Source organism: Lycium barbarum, chromosome 7 (assembly GCF_019175385.1).
Source record: "Lycium barbarum isolate Lr01 chromosome 7, ASM1917538v2, whole genome shotgun sequence".
NCBI lineage: Eukaryota > Viridiplantae > Streptophyta > Magnoliopsida > Solanales > Solanaceae > Lycium > Lycium barbarum.
The window spans coordinates 15,146,328-15,167,697 of NC_083343.1; the positions used below are offsets into that span (position 1 = coordinate 15,146,328).

General features: G+C 32.5%; 1 protein-coding gene across 1 annotated transcript; it reads right to left on the reverse strand.

The window, feature by feature from the left end:
• Window positions 1–1,455: 1,455 nt before the first annotated feature.
• On the reverse strand, window positions 1,456–9,064 carry LOC132603198 (NAC domain-containing protein 30-like). The gene is made up of 2 exons (XM_060316137.1): window positions 8,520–9,064; window positions 1,456–7,844 (listed from the first exon to the last, which is right to left on the reverse strand). The coding sequence occupies exons 1-2, from the start codon at window positions 8,826–8,828 to the stop codon at window positions 7,350–7,352; spliced, it is 804 nt and encodes a 267-aa protein (XP_060172120.1). The 5' UTR covers window positions 8,829–9,064; the 3' UTR covers window positions 1,456–7,349.
• Between the last annotated feature and the right edge of the window lie 12,306 nt (window positions 9,065–21,370).

Genomic DNA, 21,370 nt, shown 5'->3' on the forward strand with positions numbered 1-21,370 from the left:
AAATGTTTAATAAAAATTCTATCAATTATAAGTGAAAAATAAACAACAAGCAATGTGAAAGAACAAATCAATAGTATTAAAACAAATAAATTAAAGTAAAAAATATAACCTAAATTCAAAATCCAAAAGAAAGAAAAAATATAAGTCTATAACCACATTCACAACGAAATTATGCTTTAATAACGTCACTCATTATATGCCAAGTTTGTTAATGACTCATTCTTTCTAATATTAAGAGATGTAGTTTCAAAAATTAGAATAATAATACTGCTATGCTAAATGAATAAAAAAAAATACGAGCAATTACATAGAACCACAAGAAGTAAAGGTTGGAAATGAGAAGAAAGGAAATGAAAAATAAATAATATAAAAAGAAAAATATATTTTAAAAAATAAAAATAATTAAAAAGTAAAAATAAAAAATAAATTAATTAATAGAAATAAAAAAAATTAGAAAAGCAAAGAAATTAAAATAAAATAAAAAAGAAATAAAATAAAATAAAATAAAAAAGAAATAAACTAAAAAGTAACTCTGTAATTACAGGGTGTAATTACACCTAATCCTCAGCCCCCCCTTGAGAATTGGAGAGTGTAATTACACCCTGTCAATTACACTTTTAATTCCAACCTAACTGTGTAATTACCTGGTCAAACAAATAGACCAAACTGTATAATTACACCCAATTACATTCAATTTCAATTACCTGGGTGGCTTTCCAAACAGGCCCTAAAGGAAATTCTCTACTTTTGGAGTTTTTTTCAATAAATTGACATGTAATTGAAGTCAATTTATGCGGCTTAAGGGTATATATCCAAACAGCAATAGAGGAAACTGTTGTTGGATTATTCACCTTATCAAACCAAATTTTATTGCTCGGCTAGGCACACCTAATTACTTCTCTTTTTTTTTTTCTTTTTTTTTTTTTCTCAATAGTATAAGTTCAAAAAGTTCTCCAAACAGTAATAGAGGAAACTGTTGTTGGATTATTCACCTTATCAAACCAAATTTTATTGCTCGGCTAGGCACACCTAATTACTTCTCTTTTTTTTTTTCTTTTTTTTTTTTTTTCTCAATAGTATAAGTTCAAAAAGTTTTACTTTGCTCGGAGAAGCTGGTTTTTACATTATTTTTTTTTTCGATAGACTCCGGCTCAAAGAGAGATGAAAACGCATCAAGAATAATAAATAGTAATAATAAGCAGTAATAGCAGCAAGATAATAAGATAATATAGTAAAAGAAACAATCAAATAGTACTAGAGACAAGAACACGCAATTCAAAGCAGTATAAACAGGCATAACGAAATACTACAGAATCAATTTTAATACAATGATACAAATATTTCCCGTCGCCCCGCCAGGCCCTCATGCCCTTCTTTTGTTCAACTTGAGATTTCTTGCGTGTGGTTGTTTATTTGCTTTTTATTTTGTTGGTTTCACTAAATGATATTCTCAGATTAGCGGACTGGCTAAGGCATAGAAAGCACTTCACCCTGCACCAACTCCCTGGCAAGGTTAACCTCTTCATGTGTTAGTCTATTTCAACTTTTTTCAAGAAATTGAATTGGTTTAGAATTCAAGGTAATACGTTTAAGAGTATTTTTCTTTATTTATTTTTAATTGGATTAGGGAAAAGCTGCAAATTTACCCCTCAACTTTGCGATTTAGAGCAAATATACTCTGCTCGCCTTCGTTAAAAAAGTGGTGCATACATACCCCTGCCGTGACACAAATGGTGCAAATATATCCTTTTCACTGACGATTTTTTTTAATTAAGTTATTGTATATTTGCAAGTTTTCACAAAGTTCAGGGCTATATTTGCACATTGCACCTTCTCACACATGAATATTTTTTTGCCTTATTTAATTCAACGATTAATTTGGATTTATTATTTTGAAAATCAAATTTCTCTTTGTGCTCATCTTCTTATTAAATCTATCATAGATGCCCCGAATTACTTTTATGCATACAAAGTAAAATACAATTTGGTCACTTAAGACTAGAGGCAGATCTAGGATTTGAAGGTGTCGGGTGCCATAACTTTCTTCAATGTACATCTTGTTAGGAACGTGTTGGGTCGGGTCCATATCTTTTTAGCTTATTCGGGTCAACTTAATAGGCCTTTTTTTTTATTTACAAATATGAAAATTACATCTCAAAAATCAAGAAACGAACATAATTAACCTCTTAAACAAGGAATCACACCTATTAACAACAAGCTAAAATCAACTTTTTCACCAAGGGATTTGCATCTTTTATATATATTAAAAAATGAACTTGCACAAGTAAAAGAACACTTTCAATAAGGGAATTACACCAATCAAAATAAGAAAAATAATAGAAAAACTCTTCAATAGGTAATTACACCCCATGAGTAAATGTAGAAAGAGCATTACCAAAAAATGGGTAATTTGCGGAGGTTGAAAGTTGAAATTCGCGGAGATTTTAGCCTCCGCTGGTTGCTAAAAGAGGCTAAAACCTCCGCGAATTGCAACTTTACACCTCCATAAATTACCCATTTTTTTGTAGTGAATTAGATAAACTACAAGTTCTCAAAAAATAAATCATAAATTTCATGTTTTTTCTAAGAAATGCTAGTGAAATTTCGATCGCAATTTAAGTAGTAAATTGATTTAAATTGAATTTAATAATGATAGAATAGCACAATTTTTTATAATACACTCCGCCGTCCATTTTATTTGTCCACTATACTAATGTATGTCCACTTTTACTTGTAAGTTATATAGTTTGAAAAACCAAGACATAATTTATCACTTTATACCTATTTTACCCTTATTATTAAGTACTCCAATTCATTTCTCATTTTATTTATTTCTTATTAAGAATGTCTCAAGTCAAATATAGACAAGTAACATGGATCGAGGGAGTAATAAACAAAAGAAATTATAAAAAAAAATTGAATTTTGATCTCAATCCAAAATTTCCATTGAGACCCAAGTTTTTCGATTTAAATACTCACAGATTTGAGATTAAGAAATGCTTAATTTAAGGAATTTTGAAGTTTCTATTTGTGTGTTCTCGCTAGAGATCACAGATAAAATAATAGAATAGAGGAAAGACAATATAAATAATAAAAAGATAAATAGAAAATTGGGAGAGCCGAAAAGGGAATTATCAGTACAAAGGAACTAAAAAACACAAAGAAAAACGGGAGTCGAAAATGTTCAAGATAGATTCAAACTTATGTCTACCAACCATGACACCTTTGTCTAATTTGCGACTAGGGGTGGCAGGATCAAATATTTAGCCTAGTTTAAGCAAATTGCAACATAGGTATATATAAAAAAAAAAACTATCAATCTAGAGGGTGCCATACGCCACCCCCACCCTGAAGGGTGGATCCGCCCCTGCTTAACACAGGGTTATATTGGGAGGTCGTTCGGGGCGGTTAAAATAGGGGAGTGAATTTTTTTTTTATGAAATCAGATTATTTGAGTCAATTTGGGAGTTTCCATCAAATAAAGGGTACATCTGTTAACTTTCATAACGGTAGGGGCATAAATAGCCCCAGCTTGTAATGGAGGACAAACGTAGCTAGTAAAACAAAGTAAAGGGGTATTTTTGTTTCCCTTTATTTTTTGCATCTGCTTAAAAATAATTCGGGGCATCTATGATAGATTTAATACGAAGATGAGCGCAAAAAGTAGTTTGATCATCAAAGCAATAAATTCAAATTTACCGTTGAATTAAAGAAGGTTAAAAAAATTATATGTGAGAAGGTGAAATTATACCCTTGAAATTTGCGAAAAGGTGCAAATACACCCCTATAGTGGCTTTTCTTTTAATTAAAAAAAATTCGTCAGCAAAAAGGGTATATCTTTGTGTAAGGGTATATATGCATCACTTTTTAACGAGCAGTATATCTGCTCAAAATCGCAAAGTTGAGGAATATATTTATACCTTTTCCTATTAGATTAAGAGAATCATTTGTGAAAAGATCATCCGTTAGATGCATGTTAGAAAATAACTTTTTTTCCTTTTTCTTAATTTAGAATTCTTTTATGAAATCCACATTGTTTAACTTTTTCATGTTGAACTTAAATATTTTAACCTAAATTATATTAAATATTGACTATTCCGTATTTAGCAAAATATTTTAATATAATTAAAAGACATATTTTTTGTAATTATTTAATATTATTACGATTTGGAGATCAAATTGTATTTTCTTTCTATTGATTTTGTCAAAGATTCATTGATACCCCTACATGTCACTTGATTTTGAATTAACTGATAGCAACATGTCGCCGCCTTCACGTGGTCAAGGGTAGTACTACTGCTCGTCCATGTTTGTCTTGTTCTAGTGCTACTTATTATAGCCAAATTCTAGGTATATACTAAAATCGATTTCGTCTAATAGTTTTTTCTTTTAATTATTCTCTCTCTTTTAATTTTTTGTTACATGATGCATATTTCTAGTTGAAAGATTTACAAAAACCTAATTATGTACCTATGAAGTAGACATATCAAGAAATAACGAATTTCCAAAGTAAAAAAGAAAAAAGAAAAAAGAAGGAGAGATAGTAATATTTAGAAAGTAAATATGATACTAAAAAAACTGATCACTTGGTTGATTGATTCAATTTTCTAAAGCTTAACCCCCTCGGAAAGAAAGAAAAAGCCTGCTTTATTGGCTTGCCCTAGGGCCACGTTACGTTGCCATAATCTAATCCTGATGCCTTCCAAGATGTAGGTTTTACAAAATGGAATTTTCAAAGCAGACTAGATCAGTCGAACAGATTACTAAGCAGTTCGCCCTACCCCCATTCTCTGACAAGGTAATCAACCTCTTCATGTGTTAGTCTGTTGTTACAACTTTTATGAAGAAATTCAGTTGGTTTAGAATTTAAGGGAAGACGTTTGTTTATGTGTGTTTTACTTTATTTACTAGTCTCTATGAATGTGGCTCGCACGTTATTCTCTGTCAATCATAAAAATATTAGATAATGTTATTTGAAATTACATATTATTTACTTATGATGTATACAAATATTGTTTGATCGTATTCTTTTTTAAAAAAAATAAAAAAATTAAGCCACCTACCAGTTCATTCTATCAGCAAAAGAGATACAAAGGTGGAGGATGGTCCTTTCCTCTGTGGGGATTAGTAAGGATGAATATTTCACAAGCAAGTACTATATACGCAATAGCTTTCGTCCTTGCGTGGAAATTATGTTTTAGTCATTCCATTAAGTTAGTTCAAATTCCCAGTGGATAGCTCTACCTTATATGATTGGATCGGCTAAAGCAACCTATAAATTTGATATTTTAATTAGTTGGAATTAGGCTAGCAAAATGGTTAAAAATAAGTAACTATCCAATCCGACCTATTAGATATGGGTTGAATATCTGACTTTTAAAAATGGATCAAATATGGATATTATTCACTAAAAAAAAATGGAACCAAATGGATAATATGGATATCCATATTATTAATACCCATTTGTTTGCTTGTTATTTTTCATGAATTATTGTCTTCTCGGAGACTAAACTTATTTTGGCTTTTAGCTTGTATTCTCACCACTATTCCTTAAGTCATGGGTAATATATATGATATTCATATAAAAGTCATGTTTAAGTTTAAGTTACAGAAAAATAGATTAGAGAAAAAAAAATGGACTGAAAAGTATGAAAGTAGATAACATAAAACCTTTTTGAATAGTTTTCAAAATTTATTAATGATTCCATTTAACTATGGTCAATGAGACGATAAAAAGGAAAGATATGCGTGAAAACTATAGGGAACCAATTGAAAATAAGTTGGGAAGGAGTGGACTTTATTGAACTCACAAATCAAGCTTGATTCAGATTAGTTAATAATTAATTGTTTGCAATAATAGATAGCGTTTATTTAGTGTTGCACCTAGTGATCGAATAAATAACTTCTTCTCCCCACTTCAGTCATTGCTTTGATATTTGTCTCTTTTGTCTAGTTAGCATGACGTAAAAGTATACACGTTTGCTTTCATACGTAATATGGTACTCCCTCCTATTCAAAATATAAATATTTACTTAGTCTTTAGTATATCTCTTTAGAAAACACTGCCTTCAGAAAAAAAATAACTATTTTAACTAAACTATCTTTAATTAAAATTTGTACATTATAATTAACTTGACACATTGGATCAGACCACTTAGCATTTAATAAGGGCAAAAAATAAAATTATTTCCTTCTTGATTATGTAAGTGGACACTTATTTTGAACTAAAATGAAAAAGGCTAAGTGGGCACTTATTTTGAAACAAAATAAAAAGGCTAAACGAATACTTATTAATGAATCGGAAGGAGTACTGTTTTATTTTCTCTTCTGAATTCCATATTTAATATGGTCGAATATATAGTTGTAGGATTAAAGATGGGAGAGCTCATAAGCTCAGTATGAGCAGAAAAGTTTTACTACAATTTTTGGTCATCCTAATGCATCAAAATGATTTAAAAAAGGAACTAGAAATGAATAAAGTTCTTTGCCGTATTCTAATTGGCTTATTCAAACACGACATTATTCGAATGCTATTGAAAGATTATCTCCGTTCAAGGATTTATGAAAAAATAGGTCTAACATATGGGATTAAGGGTTGCTTCATATTGGTCAATCTTTAATTTCACAATAAAAAATTAGAATCACACCTTGGTATCTCACAACTTTCTCTTTCCTTCCTGGCCCTCATGATCATTGATGATTTAATTAAAAAAAAAATTGAAAATTGAAAAGAAAAGAAATGCTATTTGGATATGTGAATTGATTTGTTATGGATAAAAATAAGTAAATAACAATTGACAGTGAAATCAACTAAATATAAAGCAAGAATATAATAAGGTAAGCCTGGGCCGAATGAGTTTTGGAGGAGATCTTTTGTAGAATTTTCCTTCGGTGGAACACTTGGCCTTGTAGAACTTGTGTTAATTACTCGGACCAAAAAGAATGGTAAAAGAACGTTTTTGTGTATAACTAGAATTAAAACATTCAACTGTATGTAGGATATATGTTTTTTCAAATCATCATTACACTAAGCTCGAAGCTCCTTTAATAGTTGATAAATGTCAGCTTTACGCTATATATCTAGCCTAATAATGAGCAATGATAACCAACAAATAATGCTAAATGTCCCATGTCAATTGCTCCATAACTCTTGGTCTGGTGCACATATGAAATTCTTCTTTCCGGATAAATTAAACCAAACTCCAATTCATCTCCGTTTTGCCACACGTCCTTCTTTCTTCATGCCACGTATCAAGCTATATTTCAATGTATATAGAAGCATCTCAACTTTTAATTATATACTATGAGATAGTTTTTGCAAAACAGTTTTTTCTTCTCCTTGGAGGCCGCTAGATGTACATAGTTGGGTAGTCTTCAAGCAATTGGCTCATCATATCATCGTCAGAAGTACTAGTGATGGCTAATGGAAAATTAGGGAACGAATAAGAAGATGTTGCAGGCTCAAGCATGAATTGGCTACTCTTCTCTTCTTCATTGTTAGCACTCATCTTGTTGGCTATAGAGTTTTGCACATATTTTTTTTGATCTTCTTTTGTACCCAACATTGTTGAAATGGTATTGGGAATATCACGAGGTTGTGGGAGTTCATCGCCAATTTGGCTAGAGATGAGACCATCTTGATGATGAGAGGGATTAAAGGTGAATTGATTGAAATTTGATGTTTGGTTAAATATTGGATTGGAAGGATCATTATGATGCATTGTTGAACTTGGGTTGCTCGTAATTGCTTTAATACACAAATCATTATTCATCGATTCTAAACATGACTTATTGTTTGGACTTTGCTTGATGAATCCCTTGCATACAACCCATTCTTGATATTCCTGTGAAATTAAATTCCAAATTAGTTACTTCCTGTGAAATCGAATTAAAAATCAGTTAAAGCCAAAGAATTCCAAGCTGGTTAGTATCTACTAAAAAGAAGTACGGTCAAACAGTAAATAAGGAATAATAAACTTTTGGTTCTCAACTTCATTTTGCAAATTTGTTACGTACGTACGTCAATTATTATGCAGACTTTTACGACTTCATGCGTGTCGAAAAAAGGAATATCTGTACTAGTCTAAGACCCCGACTTTGTGCGGCCCCAATAACAGTGAACAATTTTAAAATACATGCTCATAATTTACATAGTTGTTTAGAAATTGAAAAAAAAATGGAGACTCTCATATAATGATACGTATTATGTGAAGTTTTGGGATTCTTATATAATCTATAATATAATAATTTGGATTATAGAGCCAAAAAAATGATAAAACAAAAAGGACAAACGAAAAAAAATCGAATCTCACTCATTTTCAGGTAAGATTTACTTAGCAAGCAAGAAGTATTGTTTTAAAAAGGGACTTCTTCTTCTTCTTAATTTCCTAGGGTCAAAAGAAGCAAACCAAGGTAAAAAGAATGAAAGACGGACATTAAGCAATACCTTTTGCATAAATAGTACTACTACTAATTATAATAATCCATTAATTAAAAAATAATACTGGGAACTAATTAACCTGAGTCTGATCAGGAGGTCCATGTTGGGAGGTTAGGAGACGATATTCATAAGTAGTCCAATTAGTTCTGGTTCCTTTAGGAGCTCGTCCTTTATAGAAAACAAGGCTCCTCTTTGTACCAATTATCTCCCCATTCTTTGAAAACACTGCCTTATCTGATCCTGATACCTTCCAGTATCCAGCTTGTGTGGTTCTATCTATTTTTGTTCCTGTCGCATATTTCCTGTTGTTACGCCCGAAATAATACCACTCGTCTTGTTCTTCATATCCCGGTACTTTAGCTGTAACAAAAAAGGCTACTAAGATCATCTAAGTGTTTAAATATTGCTCCCTCCGTTTCAATTTATGTGAACCCATTTGACTGGGCATGACATTTAAGAAAGAGTGAAGACTTTTGAAACTTGTGGTTCAAAATAAGTCTTGAATATTTGTGTGGTTGTAAATCATTTCATAAAGTGAATTTGTTTCCAAATTAGGAAAGAGGTCATTCATTTTGGCACGGACTAAAAAGGAAATAGGTTCACATAAATTGAAACAGAGGGAGTATATATATTCAAGCACTGAAAGAATTACCCTTCAAAGGCACTGGTCTTTAATTTTTGCCCCTCAAATTGGTGGTCTTTAATTTTTATCCTTCGCCTAATGTCACGAGGTTTAGGGTTCGAACTCCGGCTCAATCAACAACAAAAAAAAAAACGCAAGGCAGAGTTTCGTAGCAAAGTTAGGTCTGCCTTGCTAAACTCCTTTTTTTGGGGGGGTTCGAACCCAGAACTACAGAATATTAGGCGAAGGTCAAAAATTAAAAACCAGTGCCTTTGAAGGGAAATCCGCACAAAAAAATGTCAAAAATATTCAAAGAAGGAATGTTACCTTTTATGTCCCAGGGCTCCATACCGGGATCAATATCAGGGATGACATCGCCATGATACTCGGAATTAACCTTGTTCTTGAGGTAAAATCCAACAAGTTGTTCTTCTTTAGGATTAAATGTAAAACCTGGAAGAAGCTGGGGAATCTCCTGATTCTCCATGTTGATCTTGCAAATACTGTATATAATTGTATAAATTCAAAAAGAGTCAGAAAATGTTGGAAAAAGGGAAGAAGAAAATTAAGAGAAGACAAGAAAAAATTATCAACCCTTTTAGACAATTCTTGTCTTTTCACCCAACAATAAGATAAGGAAATTTGTCAAGTGAAAAAAAAAAAATGAAGCGGTAGTTATAGACATACAACAAAAAGAGAAAAAAAAATCTGTTTCACACACAATGACCGCGACAACAACAACAATAATATACCCAGTGTAATCTCTATAACCATTTTCACTTCATGGCGAATAAATTATTAAATGATCAAATCCCTTTTCTCAGCTAATCGACTGAGCTCATTGCAATGGAAACAACAGCAACACGAACACACCCTAAATGAGCTCATTGCAATGAAAAAAACAGCAACATCAACACACCCTAAATTAGCTCATTGCAATGGAAACAACAGCAACACTAACACACCCCAAAAGAGCTCATTGCAATGGGAACAAAAACACACCCTAGATGAGCTCATTGCAATATCGACAACAACATACCCTAAATAAGCTCATTGGAATGGAAACAACAGCTAGCGAAACCCACAAAACTGATATATTAAGTATAAATATTGGAGACTAAGAAGCGTCATACTAACCAGAAAAATGGAACCCGTCACCGCCTTCTGAGCTGAGAGAGTGAGAGACACCAAGGTAAAAGTAGAAGGCAGTGGCTTTGTGTGAAATTCAGACTGTGTTATGAGCTGAGTAACACAGAGAGATAGATAGATAGAGAGAGAGAGAGAAAAGGAAGAGTGCGATCCAAATTGAGAAAAAGGCTAAATTTATAGCAAGTCAACATGAAGAAAAAAAAAACACATGAAAGAAAAAGAAAAGGTTGTATGTATGTTTGTATGGTTATTTCAAGAAAGTTAAAAGAACAAAAGATTATACTAAAAATTGATCACTTTGGTAGTAAATTGATCGATTCAATTGTCTAAACACTTCAACCCCGGGGAAAAGAAAGAAAAAGACAAAACCTGCTTTATTAGCTTGCCCTAGGGCCACGTTACGTTGCTATAATCGATCATTTTTATGTGCGGACTCCATGCACTTCAAAATGCACTGTCTTTAATTTTTGCCCCTCAAATTGCTGGTCTTTAATATTTTCCCTTCGCCTATAGCTCTTAGGTTTCGAGTTCGAACTCCCGGTCGATCAAAAATTTTAAAAAAAATCACTAGGTAGAACTGAATTCGCAAGACAGAGTTTTGCTTGTGAAACTCTTCCTTAAGGCTGAATTTTGCCTTCAAAATTCTATCTTAAGGTAGAATTTTAAGGCAAAATTCTGCCTGAAGGTAAAATTCTGCCTTAAGACAGTTTTGAAGGCAAAATAAGGTAGAGTTTTGCACAAAAGGCAGAGTTTTGCAGGCAACTCTACCCGATCAGGCATAATTTGCCTGTAAACTCTGCCTTAAGGTAAAGTTTTGCAGGCAAACTATGCCCCTTGGGGCAGATTTTGAAAGTGGAAAATAAAGCTAAAATTCTACAAGATGCTCACCACCCTTAAAAAACGATGGAAAATAATGCTAAAGTTCTACAAGATCATCGATCAGCACCAAGATCCTCAGCGCGAAAGAAGGAAAAAGAAAAACACCTGCTTTATTCCCAGCTACCCCACTTTCAATACAAAATTTTGATGTGAGTTTTACATCATTTTGCTAAAGTGGTCTTAATTACTTATTTTTATTGTTAGAATTTTTAAAAGTATCACGGTTTATACTTTATAGGAGCAGATGAGTTCCGTTGATGATGTCATATATATTTAAAGCTCGAAGCCCCTTAGTAAAATATTGCTCGCCTTTCGAGCTAAATATTTAGAAGGACAGTGATAATTATTGAGTTCAGATGCATATGTGATTAGCAAGGTATGAATGGAATAACAGTACGAGTTTTAGCACTCTCGCAAAATGAGTAAAATATGGGTACAGAATTTTCAATTGTTGGTAAACTATCAGACACAAAACTTGTCATAATTAACATGAAATATATATGCATGCACATATATAAGTGCTCATGTAAAGTTGAACGATCATTTCTTCAATCAAATACTCCTATGACAATTTTGTATAATGAAGCAAGTAGTAGGACAAACTGAAGGAAGAACTATTTGAGTTGATCAAACCCCAAAACATGATCGTTAACATATACCATTTTGAAACTTGTAATTTTTTATATTATAACGAACGCACATCTTTTGAATATTAGTTTGTTATGTTTACATGCTTGTTCTCATTAATACGAGGGACACACGCAATGACTCCCAGCTACGTTAAAAAAATCTCATTAGCTTGCCCTAGGGCCGCGTTACGTTGCTATAATCAACCGTAATACAATGACTCCCAGCTACCCTCCTTTCTACCTTCCCCCCTCACACCCTTCCTTAATTATCTCATTAATTCTCGTCCAATTTGAGATTCCTTGCGTGTGATTTTTTATTTGAATTTTTATTTTGTAGGTTTTACAAAATTGAATTCTCAAAGCAGACTAGATCAGACAAATAGATCACTAAGCAATTATCCCTACCCCAATTCTCTGGCAAGGTCATCAACCTCTTCATGTGTTAGTCTGTTGTTACAACTTTTTTCAAGAAATTCAGTTGGTTTAGAATTTAAGGGAAGACGTTTATGTGTGTTTTTCTTTATTTATTAGTCTCTATGAATATGCCTCGCACGTTATCTCCTATCAATCATAAAAATATTAGGTAATGTTATTTGAAATTACATATTGTTTACTTTATAAGGTATACAAATATTGTTTGATCGTACTCACTTGATACTTCCATTGAAATATTCTTTTTGGTATATACCCTTTATGTTTTAGAATTGTGTACTTGTGTTGTTAATGTCAAAAAAGGTGAGGATTACTTCGTAAATGAAAAGTCAAAGATATTTGCAATGATAGCTGATTTATAAACCGCCAAAGTATTGCGAAAGTGACATATTCGAAATTGAATTCAAAGTCCTAAACGTTATATGCTTTTATCCAACTTGGGAATTCTCTACTTCAAGAAATAACTTAAGTTCTAAATGATATAAAATTCAGTAGTATTGTAAGTTATTTTTGTCAATCTAACATTTCGCATTGATTCAATAAAAAAAGATAGGGTGTGTCAAGAGTAACTTAACGTGAGGCTTTGCAAGCCGATGGCTGTAGTATTTCCATTTGCATTTGTAACGTGTATATATTATGGGCACAACCCAAAAAAAAATAAAAAATTGAAGTTTACATTAGAATCTAATTTTATTTTCAAAGCTTAACAGATTGGAAAAATATGAATTGAAGTTGTAGCATGCACTAATTAAATAGAACGAAAGTTTTAAATTGTACGTATATCATATTCACCTTTAGTTTGTATTCGTCCAAGTAATTCCCGATCTGCTTCATTTCTTATGTGCAATTTAATTTCAGATCCACGACCAAAATTTCATCCTGATTAGCGTGCGTTCCAACATTTATCTAATTATGGTAATTCACAAGCAAGTATTATATATGCAATAGCTTTCGTCCTTGCGTGAAAATTATGTTTTAGTCTTTCCATTAAGATAGTTCAAATTCCACCAGTGCATTAGTTCAAATTCCCAGTGCATAGCTCTACTATGATTGGATAGGCTAAAGCAACCTGTAAAATTGATATTTTGGTTGCAATTAGGCTAGCAAAATGGTTAAAAAATAAGTAACTATCCAATCCGACCTATTAGATATCGCTTGTATAACCGACTTTTAAAAATGGATCAAATATGGATATTATCCACTAAAAAAAATGGAACCAAATGGATAATATGGATATTCATATTATTAATACCCATTGTTTTGCTTATTATTTTTCATGAATTCTTGCTTTCTGGGAGACTAAGCTTATTTTGGCTTTTACTTGTGTTCTCACCTGATAATTCCTGAAGTCATGGGTAATATATATGATATCCATACTAGCGAATTAGCCCGTGCTACGCGCGGTCGTTAAAGAAAATCAAAATATGGCTAAACAAAAATTGTTAAATTTTTTTTAATTGAAAAGATCAATCATCGATAAATTTGATCTTTTTCTTTGTTCTTCAACTAATACAATCTGTTGTTTTAACCATATTTTCAAGGTTGATACCAACAACAACAACATACCCAGTTAATTCCCACAATGTGGGGTCTGGGGAGGGTAAAGTGTACGCTGAGCTTACCCTTACCTCGAAGGTAGGGAGGCTATTTTTAAAAGACCTCCGGCTCAAGAGAAACATGACAAAAAAAGGTCAAATAAAGACAAGTTGATCAAAGCAGTATGAAAATGAAACTAACGAAAGCGGAAAAAAAATCATGATAAAGCAGTCTAAAAAGAAGGCAGTATCTACCACAGATAAATAAGATAATCGAAGTACAAGAAACAACATATAGTAGTAGGAATCAAAAGACTTTTCAAGGTTGATACCAAATAAGAAAATATCAACTCGACAAATTCAATATCAAACAAAATGACCCTCCTTAATTTTGACCCTCCCATCTCGTATGTCACGAGAATCATATGCCGTTGGTGTGGCAAAACCGCGCCATTCGGTCTTCATTTTTTCTTCGGAAAAGGCTCATAAATACCCTCCTTCCACTTTTGGGTCTAAAAATACCCTTAAGGTTTGTTTTTGGCTCAAAAATATCCCTCAAACTAACAGATCAAGTTTGGCTCTGTTGAAAAGCCACGTGTCATTTTTTAATTGGCCCATATTTTTAATTTCAGAATAATTAAAACCCACCCGTTTTTTAAAACCCAAACCCACCCTGACCCGTTTCAATCTAAATTAAACATGGTACAATCTTTTCGGATATTTTAATACAAACATTCCCAAGAATTTTTTGCCGTAAATTGGTCCGAAATCAGTCTGTAATCATATATGTGCGACTGGGCTAAGCTTCGAGATGACACTAAATTTTCGGATATTTTAATACAAAAGAAAAATCTTTGTGATAAAATGGAGGATTTTGAGGAGTTATCAAATAGATGACTTTGAATATGGTGATTGACATTTGAAATGGATAATTAGTGGGGGAGTGACAGTAATACAGATGGTGTTAATGATGATGAATGAAGAAGAAAAAGAAGCAACAGTGACCAAGTGTGTACTGCAACTGATGGACAAATGTCAAATCTTTAAGCAAACTTGAATGGAGGATTTTGAAAAAATAAAAGCAGTATAAAGAAGAGGAAGAAGGAAATTAGATTGAATGGAGAAGAAGAGACTCAAAGTAGCAGCTTCAGAAGTGAAAACGGGTCAGGGTGGGGTTGGATTTTAAAAAAACTAGTGAGTTTTAATTATTCTATTTTTTTTAAAGGGCCAATTAGAAAATGACACGTGGCTTTTTAATAGAGCCAAACTTGATCTGTTAGTTTGAGGAGTATTTTTGAGCCAAAAATAAATTTTAAAGGTATTTTTAGACCCAAAGGTGAAATGAGGGTATTTATGAGCCTTTTCCCATAGGTTAAGGGTATTTGTGAGCCTTTTCCCTTTTTTCTTGAGATATTTCTAGTAAATATTTTAAGTCAAAAATTTTGTTTCACACTTTTACAAATTTAATTGAGAAAAAGCAAAAAAAAAATAAAAAAATTATCACATATTCTCATTACCTTACCTTTTTAAAATTTCCTTTTTCATTTTTTGTTATTTTTCATGACTATCTACCCTTCTTTTTCATATGTTTTTCCCTTATTGTTTTCCATCTTAATAATTTTTGCTCGTGTAATCCTACTCTTCTTTGTATTCATCCCACAATTTTTTTTTTTTTGTTCTCCCTTTTTCCAACTCTTTTTTTTTATGTTCTTACCTTTGCTTGTTCAATTACTCCGTAAAATCAGTAACTATTATTATCCTTCTTTGTAGGGATCTAGTAGCTCAGTTGGTTAGCTACCTGAACTTTCACCTTGTAGATGAAGGTTCGAATCCTCACGTTGTAATCCCCTCCCCCATTTCCCCTTCCCCTACCCTCTATGTAATAAAACAATTTAAAAAAAAATTATTATCCTTCTTTTAAACAATTAAGTCAAACTCGTCTTTCTTTTTTTACTAATTTAATGGAATGATTAAAAAATTTCATATCCTAATCATGATTTATGTGCTATGCTATATTAAACATTCATAACCAATCTTGGTTATAATTGATTATCTTCCGCTTCTGTCTTCTACATTTGGTTTATAAAAATCACATGTCGATAAAGTTCAACAATGTACTCCAATATTTTTTTTTAAAAAAATCAATGTACTCCAATATTTATGAGGAATTATTCATTCTTGATGAGTATTTTTACGAATGATCTTGCTTTTGTAATTTTATACAAATTTTTAAATCTTCCTTGCGGACTGCAGTAATCTATGAAAATGTGATAAAGTTGAGGACTGCATTAATTTTACATATCAATAAACAACTTTCTTGCAAATTGAAATGTAGTTTGAAAATTACAAACTAAATTTACATTCTTATATTCCATCAATAGATTTGTAAGTCAATCCACATGATAGCGGAAAGATATATAGAGCATGTTTGGATGGGCTTATGCCTATAAGTTGTTTGCAGCTACAGCTTATAAGCTAAAAAAATAAGTTGGGGTAGTCTAACTTATTTTTTTGGGCTTATAAGCTGTTTTCAGCTTATAAGATGTTTTAGATAATCTAAGTCAAATGGGCTCAATTATTTTTTTGAGCTTATTTTAAGCACAAAATGACTTTAAGCCGGCCAGTCAAACACTCAAAAAAACTAAAAACAACTTATAAGTAACTTATAAGTCAATCCAAACGGGCTCATAGATACTTCCTTAAGCAGCACACACGTATACGTTGACTTCCTTACCCTGCTTCTACTTTGGAAAATACTCTAGACTCAAAAAATGAACCTCACCAATGAAAAAAGAAACAGAAGAATAGGTAATTAAGCAAATAAAACCTTTAGAGAATGCTATAATTATGAGTTGAAAAGGAAAGAAGAACCACTTCATACATACAAATAATTTCTCTCAAAAGAATTTCGAACAGTGATAGTTAAAGCATTACCATCTCAATAGCCTACTATGTTTGTATGTCGGTCCGGCCTTAAGAGCAAACGAAAAAAACTGTTGCATGAAATGGAAAAAAAAAAAAAAAAAAAGGGGGAAAATTGTTGACAAAAAGAATGCTAGAATAGTTAAAGAAGAAACTCGTAATTCTATAAATGAACAAACAGAAAATATCAAAAATGACATTGCAATTTGATCCGTATCTTGGGTAAGATCCTTTTCTATTGCTATACATGGCATGTCCTATTAGGACAAGAAAAATTACAGAGTGTTAATCTTTCATCATCATCTGCAACAAAAGTCCTAATGAGATTAGGACAAGAGAAAATACAAGATTACAAAAAATCTACTAACTATAGACTACACATAGCATAAAAGAAAGCTACTCCAACAAAGTAGAAAAGTTTTATTATGTGTGAGGTATGTTATGTCATAGTTGTGTGAGGGTGTCAATTAATTGACAAGTGCACAGTGGGTCTTACATTTTTGCCCTTTTCACTAGTCACCTTTCCTTTTCTCTTCACCTACCACGCTATCACTACATCTTTCATTCGAAGCCCTGCACTCCACCCCACTCCACCCCCACCCCAAATAACTTACACCATCACCCCTTACTAATCTGTATTTGGTTAAACTTAACTGCATACTTTTTTTAAAAATTTGTTTACACAACCATCTAATTGGAGAAATTAAATAACGCGACAAGGCACGGTGAAAGAGTTAGCAATGTCCGTGAGATTAGAATTTCAGGAATATAGCTAATGTCATTTAGAACGGAGAAGGTTAATGATAAGAATAAAAATAAAATATTAAATTTTAATTGTTAAATATAAGTTATATCTAAACAAGAACCAATCCATCAAAGTAACCTTCCAATCAATCTGTTAACACAGTGCACTGAAATATCATTGTATGGTCAAACCTCTCTTTAATTGTCATTTGTTATAACAACATTTCATTATAACGGCTTGGTTTTCTCCGGAACTGATTTTTCATGTTATATTTTACTTTTATATAGCAGTACTCCACCTATACGAGCAGTAACATTCATTATAGCGCTACGCTCTTTGTAAAATTAACTATATATAACAATCATACTTAAATATTGTGTAATAATATTTTGTAAGAAATATATTATGCATAAAATAAAATATTGAAATATTAAAATATTTATGTTAAGCTCTTAAACTGCCTTCAAGGGAATACTATGAATTCCTTTTTGCTGAAAGTTTGGACAAAATTCTTCGTCAATTCAACCGCTATATTATCACTAAGGGACTAAAACTTACGAAACAATCTGCAATTGTAGAATTCTTACGTCAGACTTAACATATTTAAATTCTCAATTAATTTTAAATGCAAATGTTCCTTAGATTTTAATTATTTATCGGTATGGTACAACTAGTTAAAGATTTATTGGTAATTTCTTAGTCTTTTCAATTTTTAATTAATGAGATATGAAATTAATTGAGGTTTCACAATTAACAAGTATATTATTTCGTTTATAATAAGAATAATTATTTGAGTTTTATTTATTTATAACAGCTAAATGAGAAGTAAATATCAAATGACAGTATACATGCATAACAATAGCTCACTGTAACAGCTATAAAAAGTTTGGACAAATGTTGTTATTATAACAAAGTTTGAGTACTTTTTTTTAAGCCATCACCATGGTTGTGATCCCATTGGTGTGGGGGGTTAGGATTTGACCCCTACCATGTCCATTAATCGCAAAAAATTACATATGTTAGAGGGGGACATGGACCAAACGTCTAACCAAAGTTGTATTACTAACTAGAGAATGAAGGATTAGCCAATACAATATCCCTCATTATACACTAATATACATTAACTTACAAAGAAGTTACTCTTCTCAAATCTTCTTCTCATGGTAGGGAATTGCCACTTATCTAGCTGAACTAAACCTTTCACCTCTTGAGGAAGATGTTGACAAGAGGACCAAAAAATTTCGTTTCTGCTCTTAGAGGCCATTTTAGCAACAAAAAAAAAATCTGCTACCATATTTGCTTCCCTGAGACAGTGATCAATACTGATTGAACACATTCCAATTTGATTATTGATATCTTGAATAAGCCTCTTCAGGTTGAGATTATCTGTTGAGTTGTTATGTAACATATTAACAATAGCCAGGGAATCCATTTTTAATGTGAAGGAGTCGATTCCTTTTTGCAGACACCACTGCACAGCAAACTTGGCTGCAACTGCTTCTGTTTGCATACTGCTTCTGCACTGTACAGGCTTCGAAAATGCCATAACAAAGTTGCCATTATGATCTCTCATAATCCCTCCAATACCTGATTGTCCTTGGCAGAAACTTCCATCCACATTCACCTTATATTTTCCAATATCTGGTTTCTGCCAGATGACCTGTTGAATATTCACTTTGGGTTGAAGGCTTTCTATATATTGGCACATTTCTGGCCATTTTCTATTAATTGTAACAGCTGGATAAACATTCTTAAAAGCAGCCAAGCAGTTCCATATAATTTGGTATTCCATCTTGTTATGGTACATTTTCTTTTGGTCACCAAATTTACAAGCAGTCCATTGCTTCCAGAGTTCCCAACTTATAAACATTGGCATTACTTGTTTCACCATCTTGTGAATATTGTTGTTAGTTTTTATCCTCCACCAATTGTTGAAGATTCTTCTTATTTGTCCTGGTTGGTGTATGATTCCCATCGCAGCCCCAAAAAACTTCCATATATGCATAGCTACCTCTCCCTGCGTAAAAGTGTGTTGTAGCGAATCTGTCACCGGGTTTCTGCAGCATAAACAATTAGCATTAGTAGTTATACCAAATCAAACAATAGTTTCCCTGAAGGGAAGTTTTCCTTAACATAGTCTCCATGCTAGGAAAGATATTTTAAAAGGGGCAGCCTTATGCCAAACATTGTTCAAGAAATCATCTTTATGGTTGACACTTCTAGTCAAGTTCCAAGAAGTTTTATTGGAGTAGTGACCATCTTCAGAGATGTTCCAAGTAGCTTCATCCTCTTGAGCAAGTGGTCCAATTTGAATGTGCATAATACTCTGAACAATATGCATTGGAAGGATACATGAAAGAACTCTTTGATAACGTCCAAATTCACTCCTCAAAGAGAAGTGTACACGGTCGTCTGCAATATATTTTACCCAACTATGAGTCGGGGTCGATCCCACAGGGAACAATATGCTAGGCAATTAAGAAATTAAGGAACTTTCACCAACTAAGCTAAAGCCAAACGATAGATAATATTTTGGTTTTTTGGATAAGATTATAACTAATGCAAAAATATAAACTAACCTAGAAAGCGAGTAAAATGATCAATGGCCACAAGCATGGATAATAGGAGATTATACTCAAGTAACGATCCAACGTATTTTACGATTTTACAACTAAGAGCGGGTTTATGTTAATAGATAATGGTTTCTACAATCTCATTGAAAGTCTTCCAACCAAATCAATGAATTTCACTCTAAGCTTTTCCAAGCCTTAGAGTGTGATATCAAGCACAACCAATTGAATCTCAAGTAACTATCCTATTCCTAGCTCAAGTTATTAGATGGGTTTAATGACCCAAATTCTTGTTAATTAATCTTTCTCAACCTAGATTTCCTCTTCCGATCTCAATCAAAGTAAATGGGTGAGTCCTAGGGTTAGCTAATCCCTTTGGAAACATTCAAGAACGAGACTAATTAAAGAAACAATAACCCACTTCATTAGAAGTAAAAATCATTCAATACATAAGCAAAACAAGAGTTTCATTCAACACTTTAATCATAGAATATTTCCATAAACAAGATTCAAGTGAAGAAAATAAATACTACACACTTAGATATACAATACAAAGCAAGGAATTGAAGAAATGAATTAAAGGTTTCAGAAATACTCAATCAAATCTTCAAATCTTCAACCCCAAAGTGTGGTATAGAAACCTAGTCTCCAAAACTTGTAAAAAACTACCAAAGATATGTATTACAAACCCTAAAAGAGTATTTATATTATTCCAAAAACGGGAACAAAATCTGGACCATAATACCCTCTTGCACAACATGATGCACAACATGCTATTCGCATGTTCAACATGCTAATCACATGTTGTGCCAAAACCGTAGCATCTGGTGACAATTTCTCTGTCACCACATGCTGCACAACATGCTGCTCGCATATTGCACATGCTGCGCCATGTGCTACTCGCACATGGTGCCACTTTCTCTGGCAGCAGATGCTGCACCACATGCTGCTAGCATGTTCAACATGCTGCACCATGTGCTATTAGCATGTGGTGCCAGAAACGTTGATTTGTTCTATTTTTGCTCTATTTTGGTCCGTTTTGCTCCGTTATGCTCTCCGGGCATCTTTTCCTACAAAACAACATAAAAACACAAAAAGTAACAACAAAAGTGCTTAAAGAGTCATAAAAACTTAAGGAATTAGCATCGAATATCGCGTAATTTCACGACTCATCAACACCCCCAACTTAAAGTCTTTGCTTGTCCTCAAGCAAATCAAACCAAAAATCTCAATGAGGATCCACTTTAAGCACAAAAACATGACTTTGGTTGGTACCAACAATTAGGCTACAAGCATGTGAAGCTTCAACCAAATAACTCCCCCATTTCAAAATACAATTTCAAAAATGCAATAGAGATTTAAAACCATCAAGCAACAACACTCAAGCCTCAATAAGTGACTCAAAATCACAAGCTTACTAAATATGCTCAGTTGACTCAACTTTGGA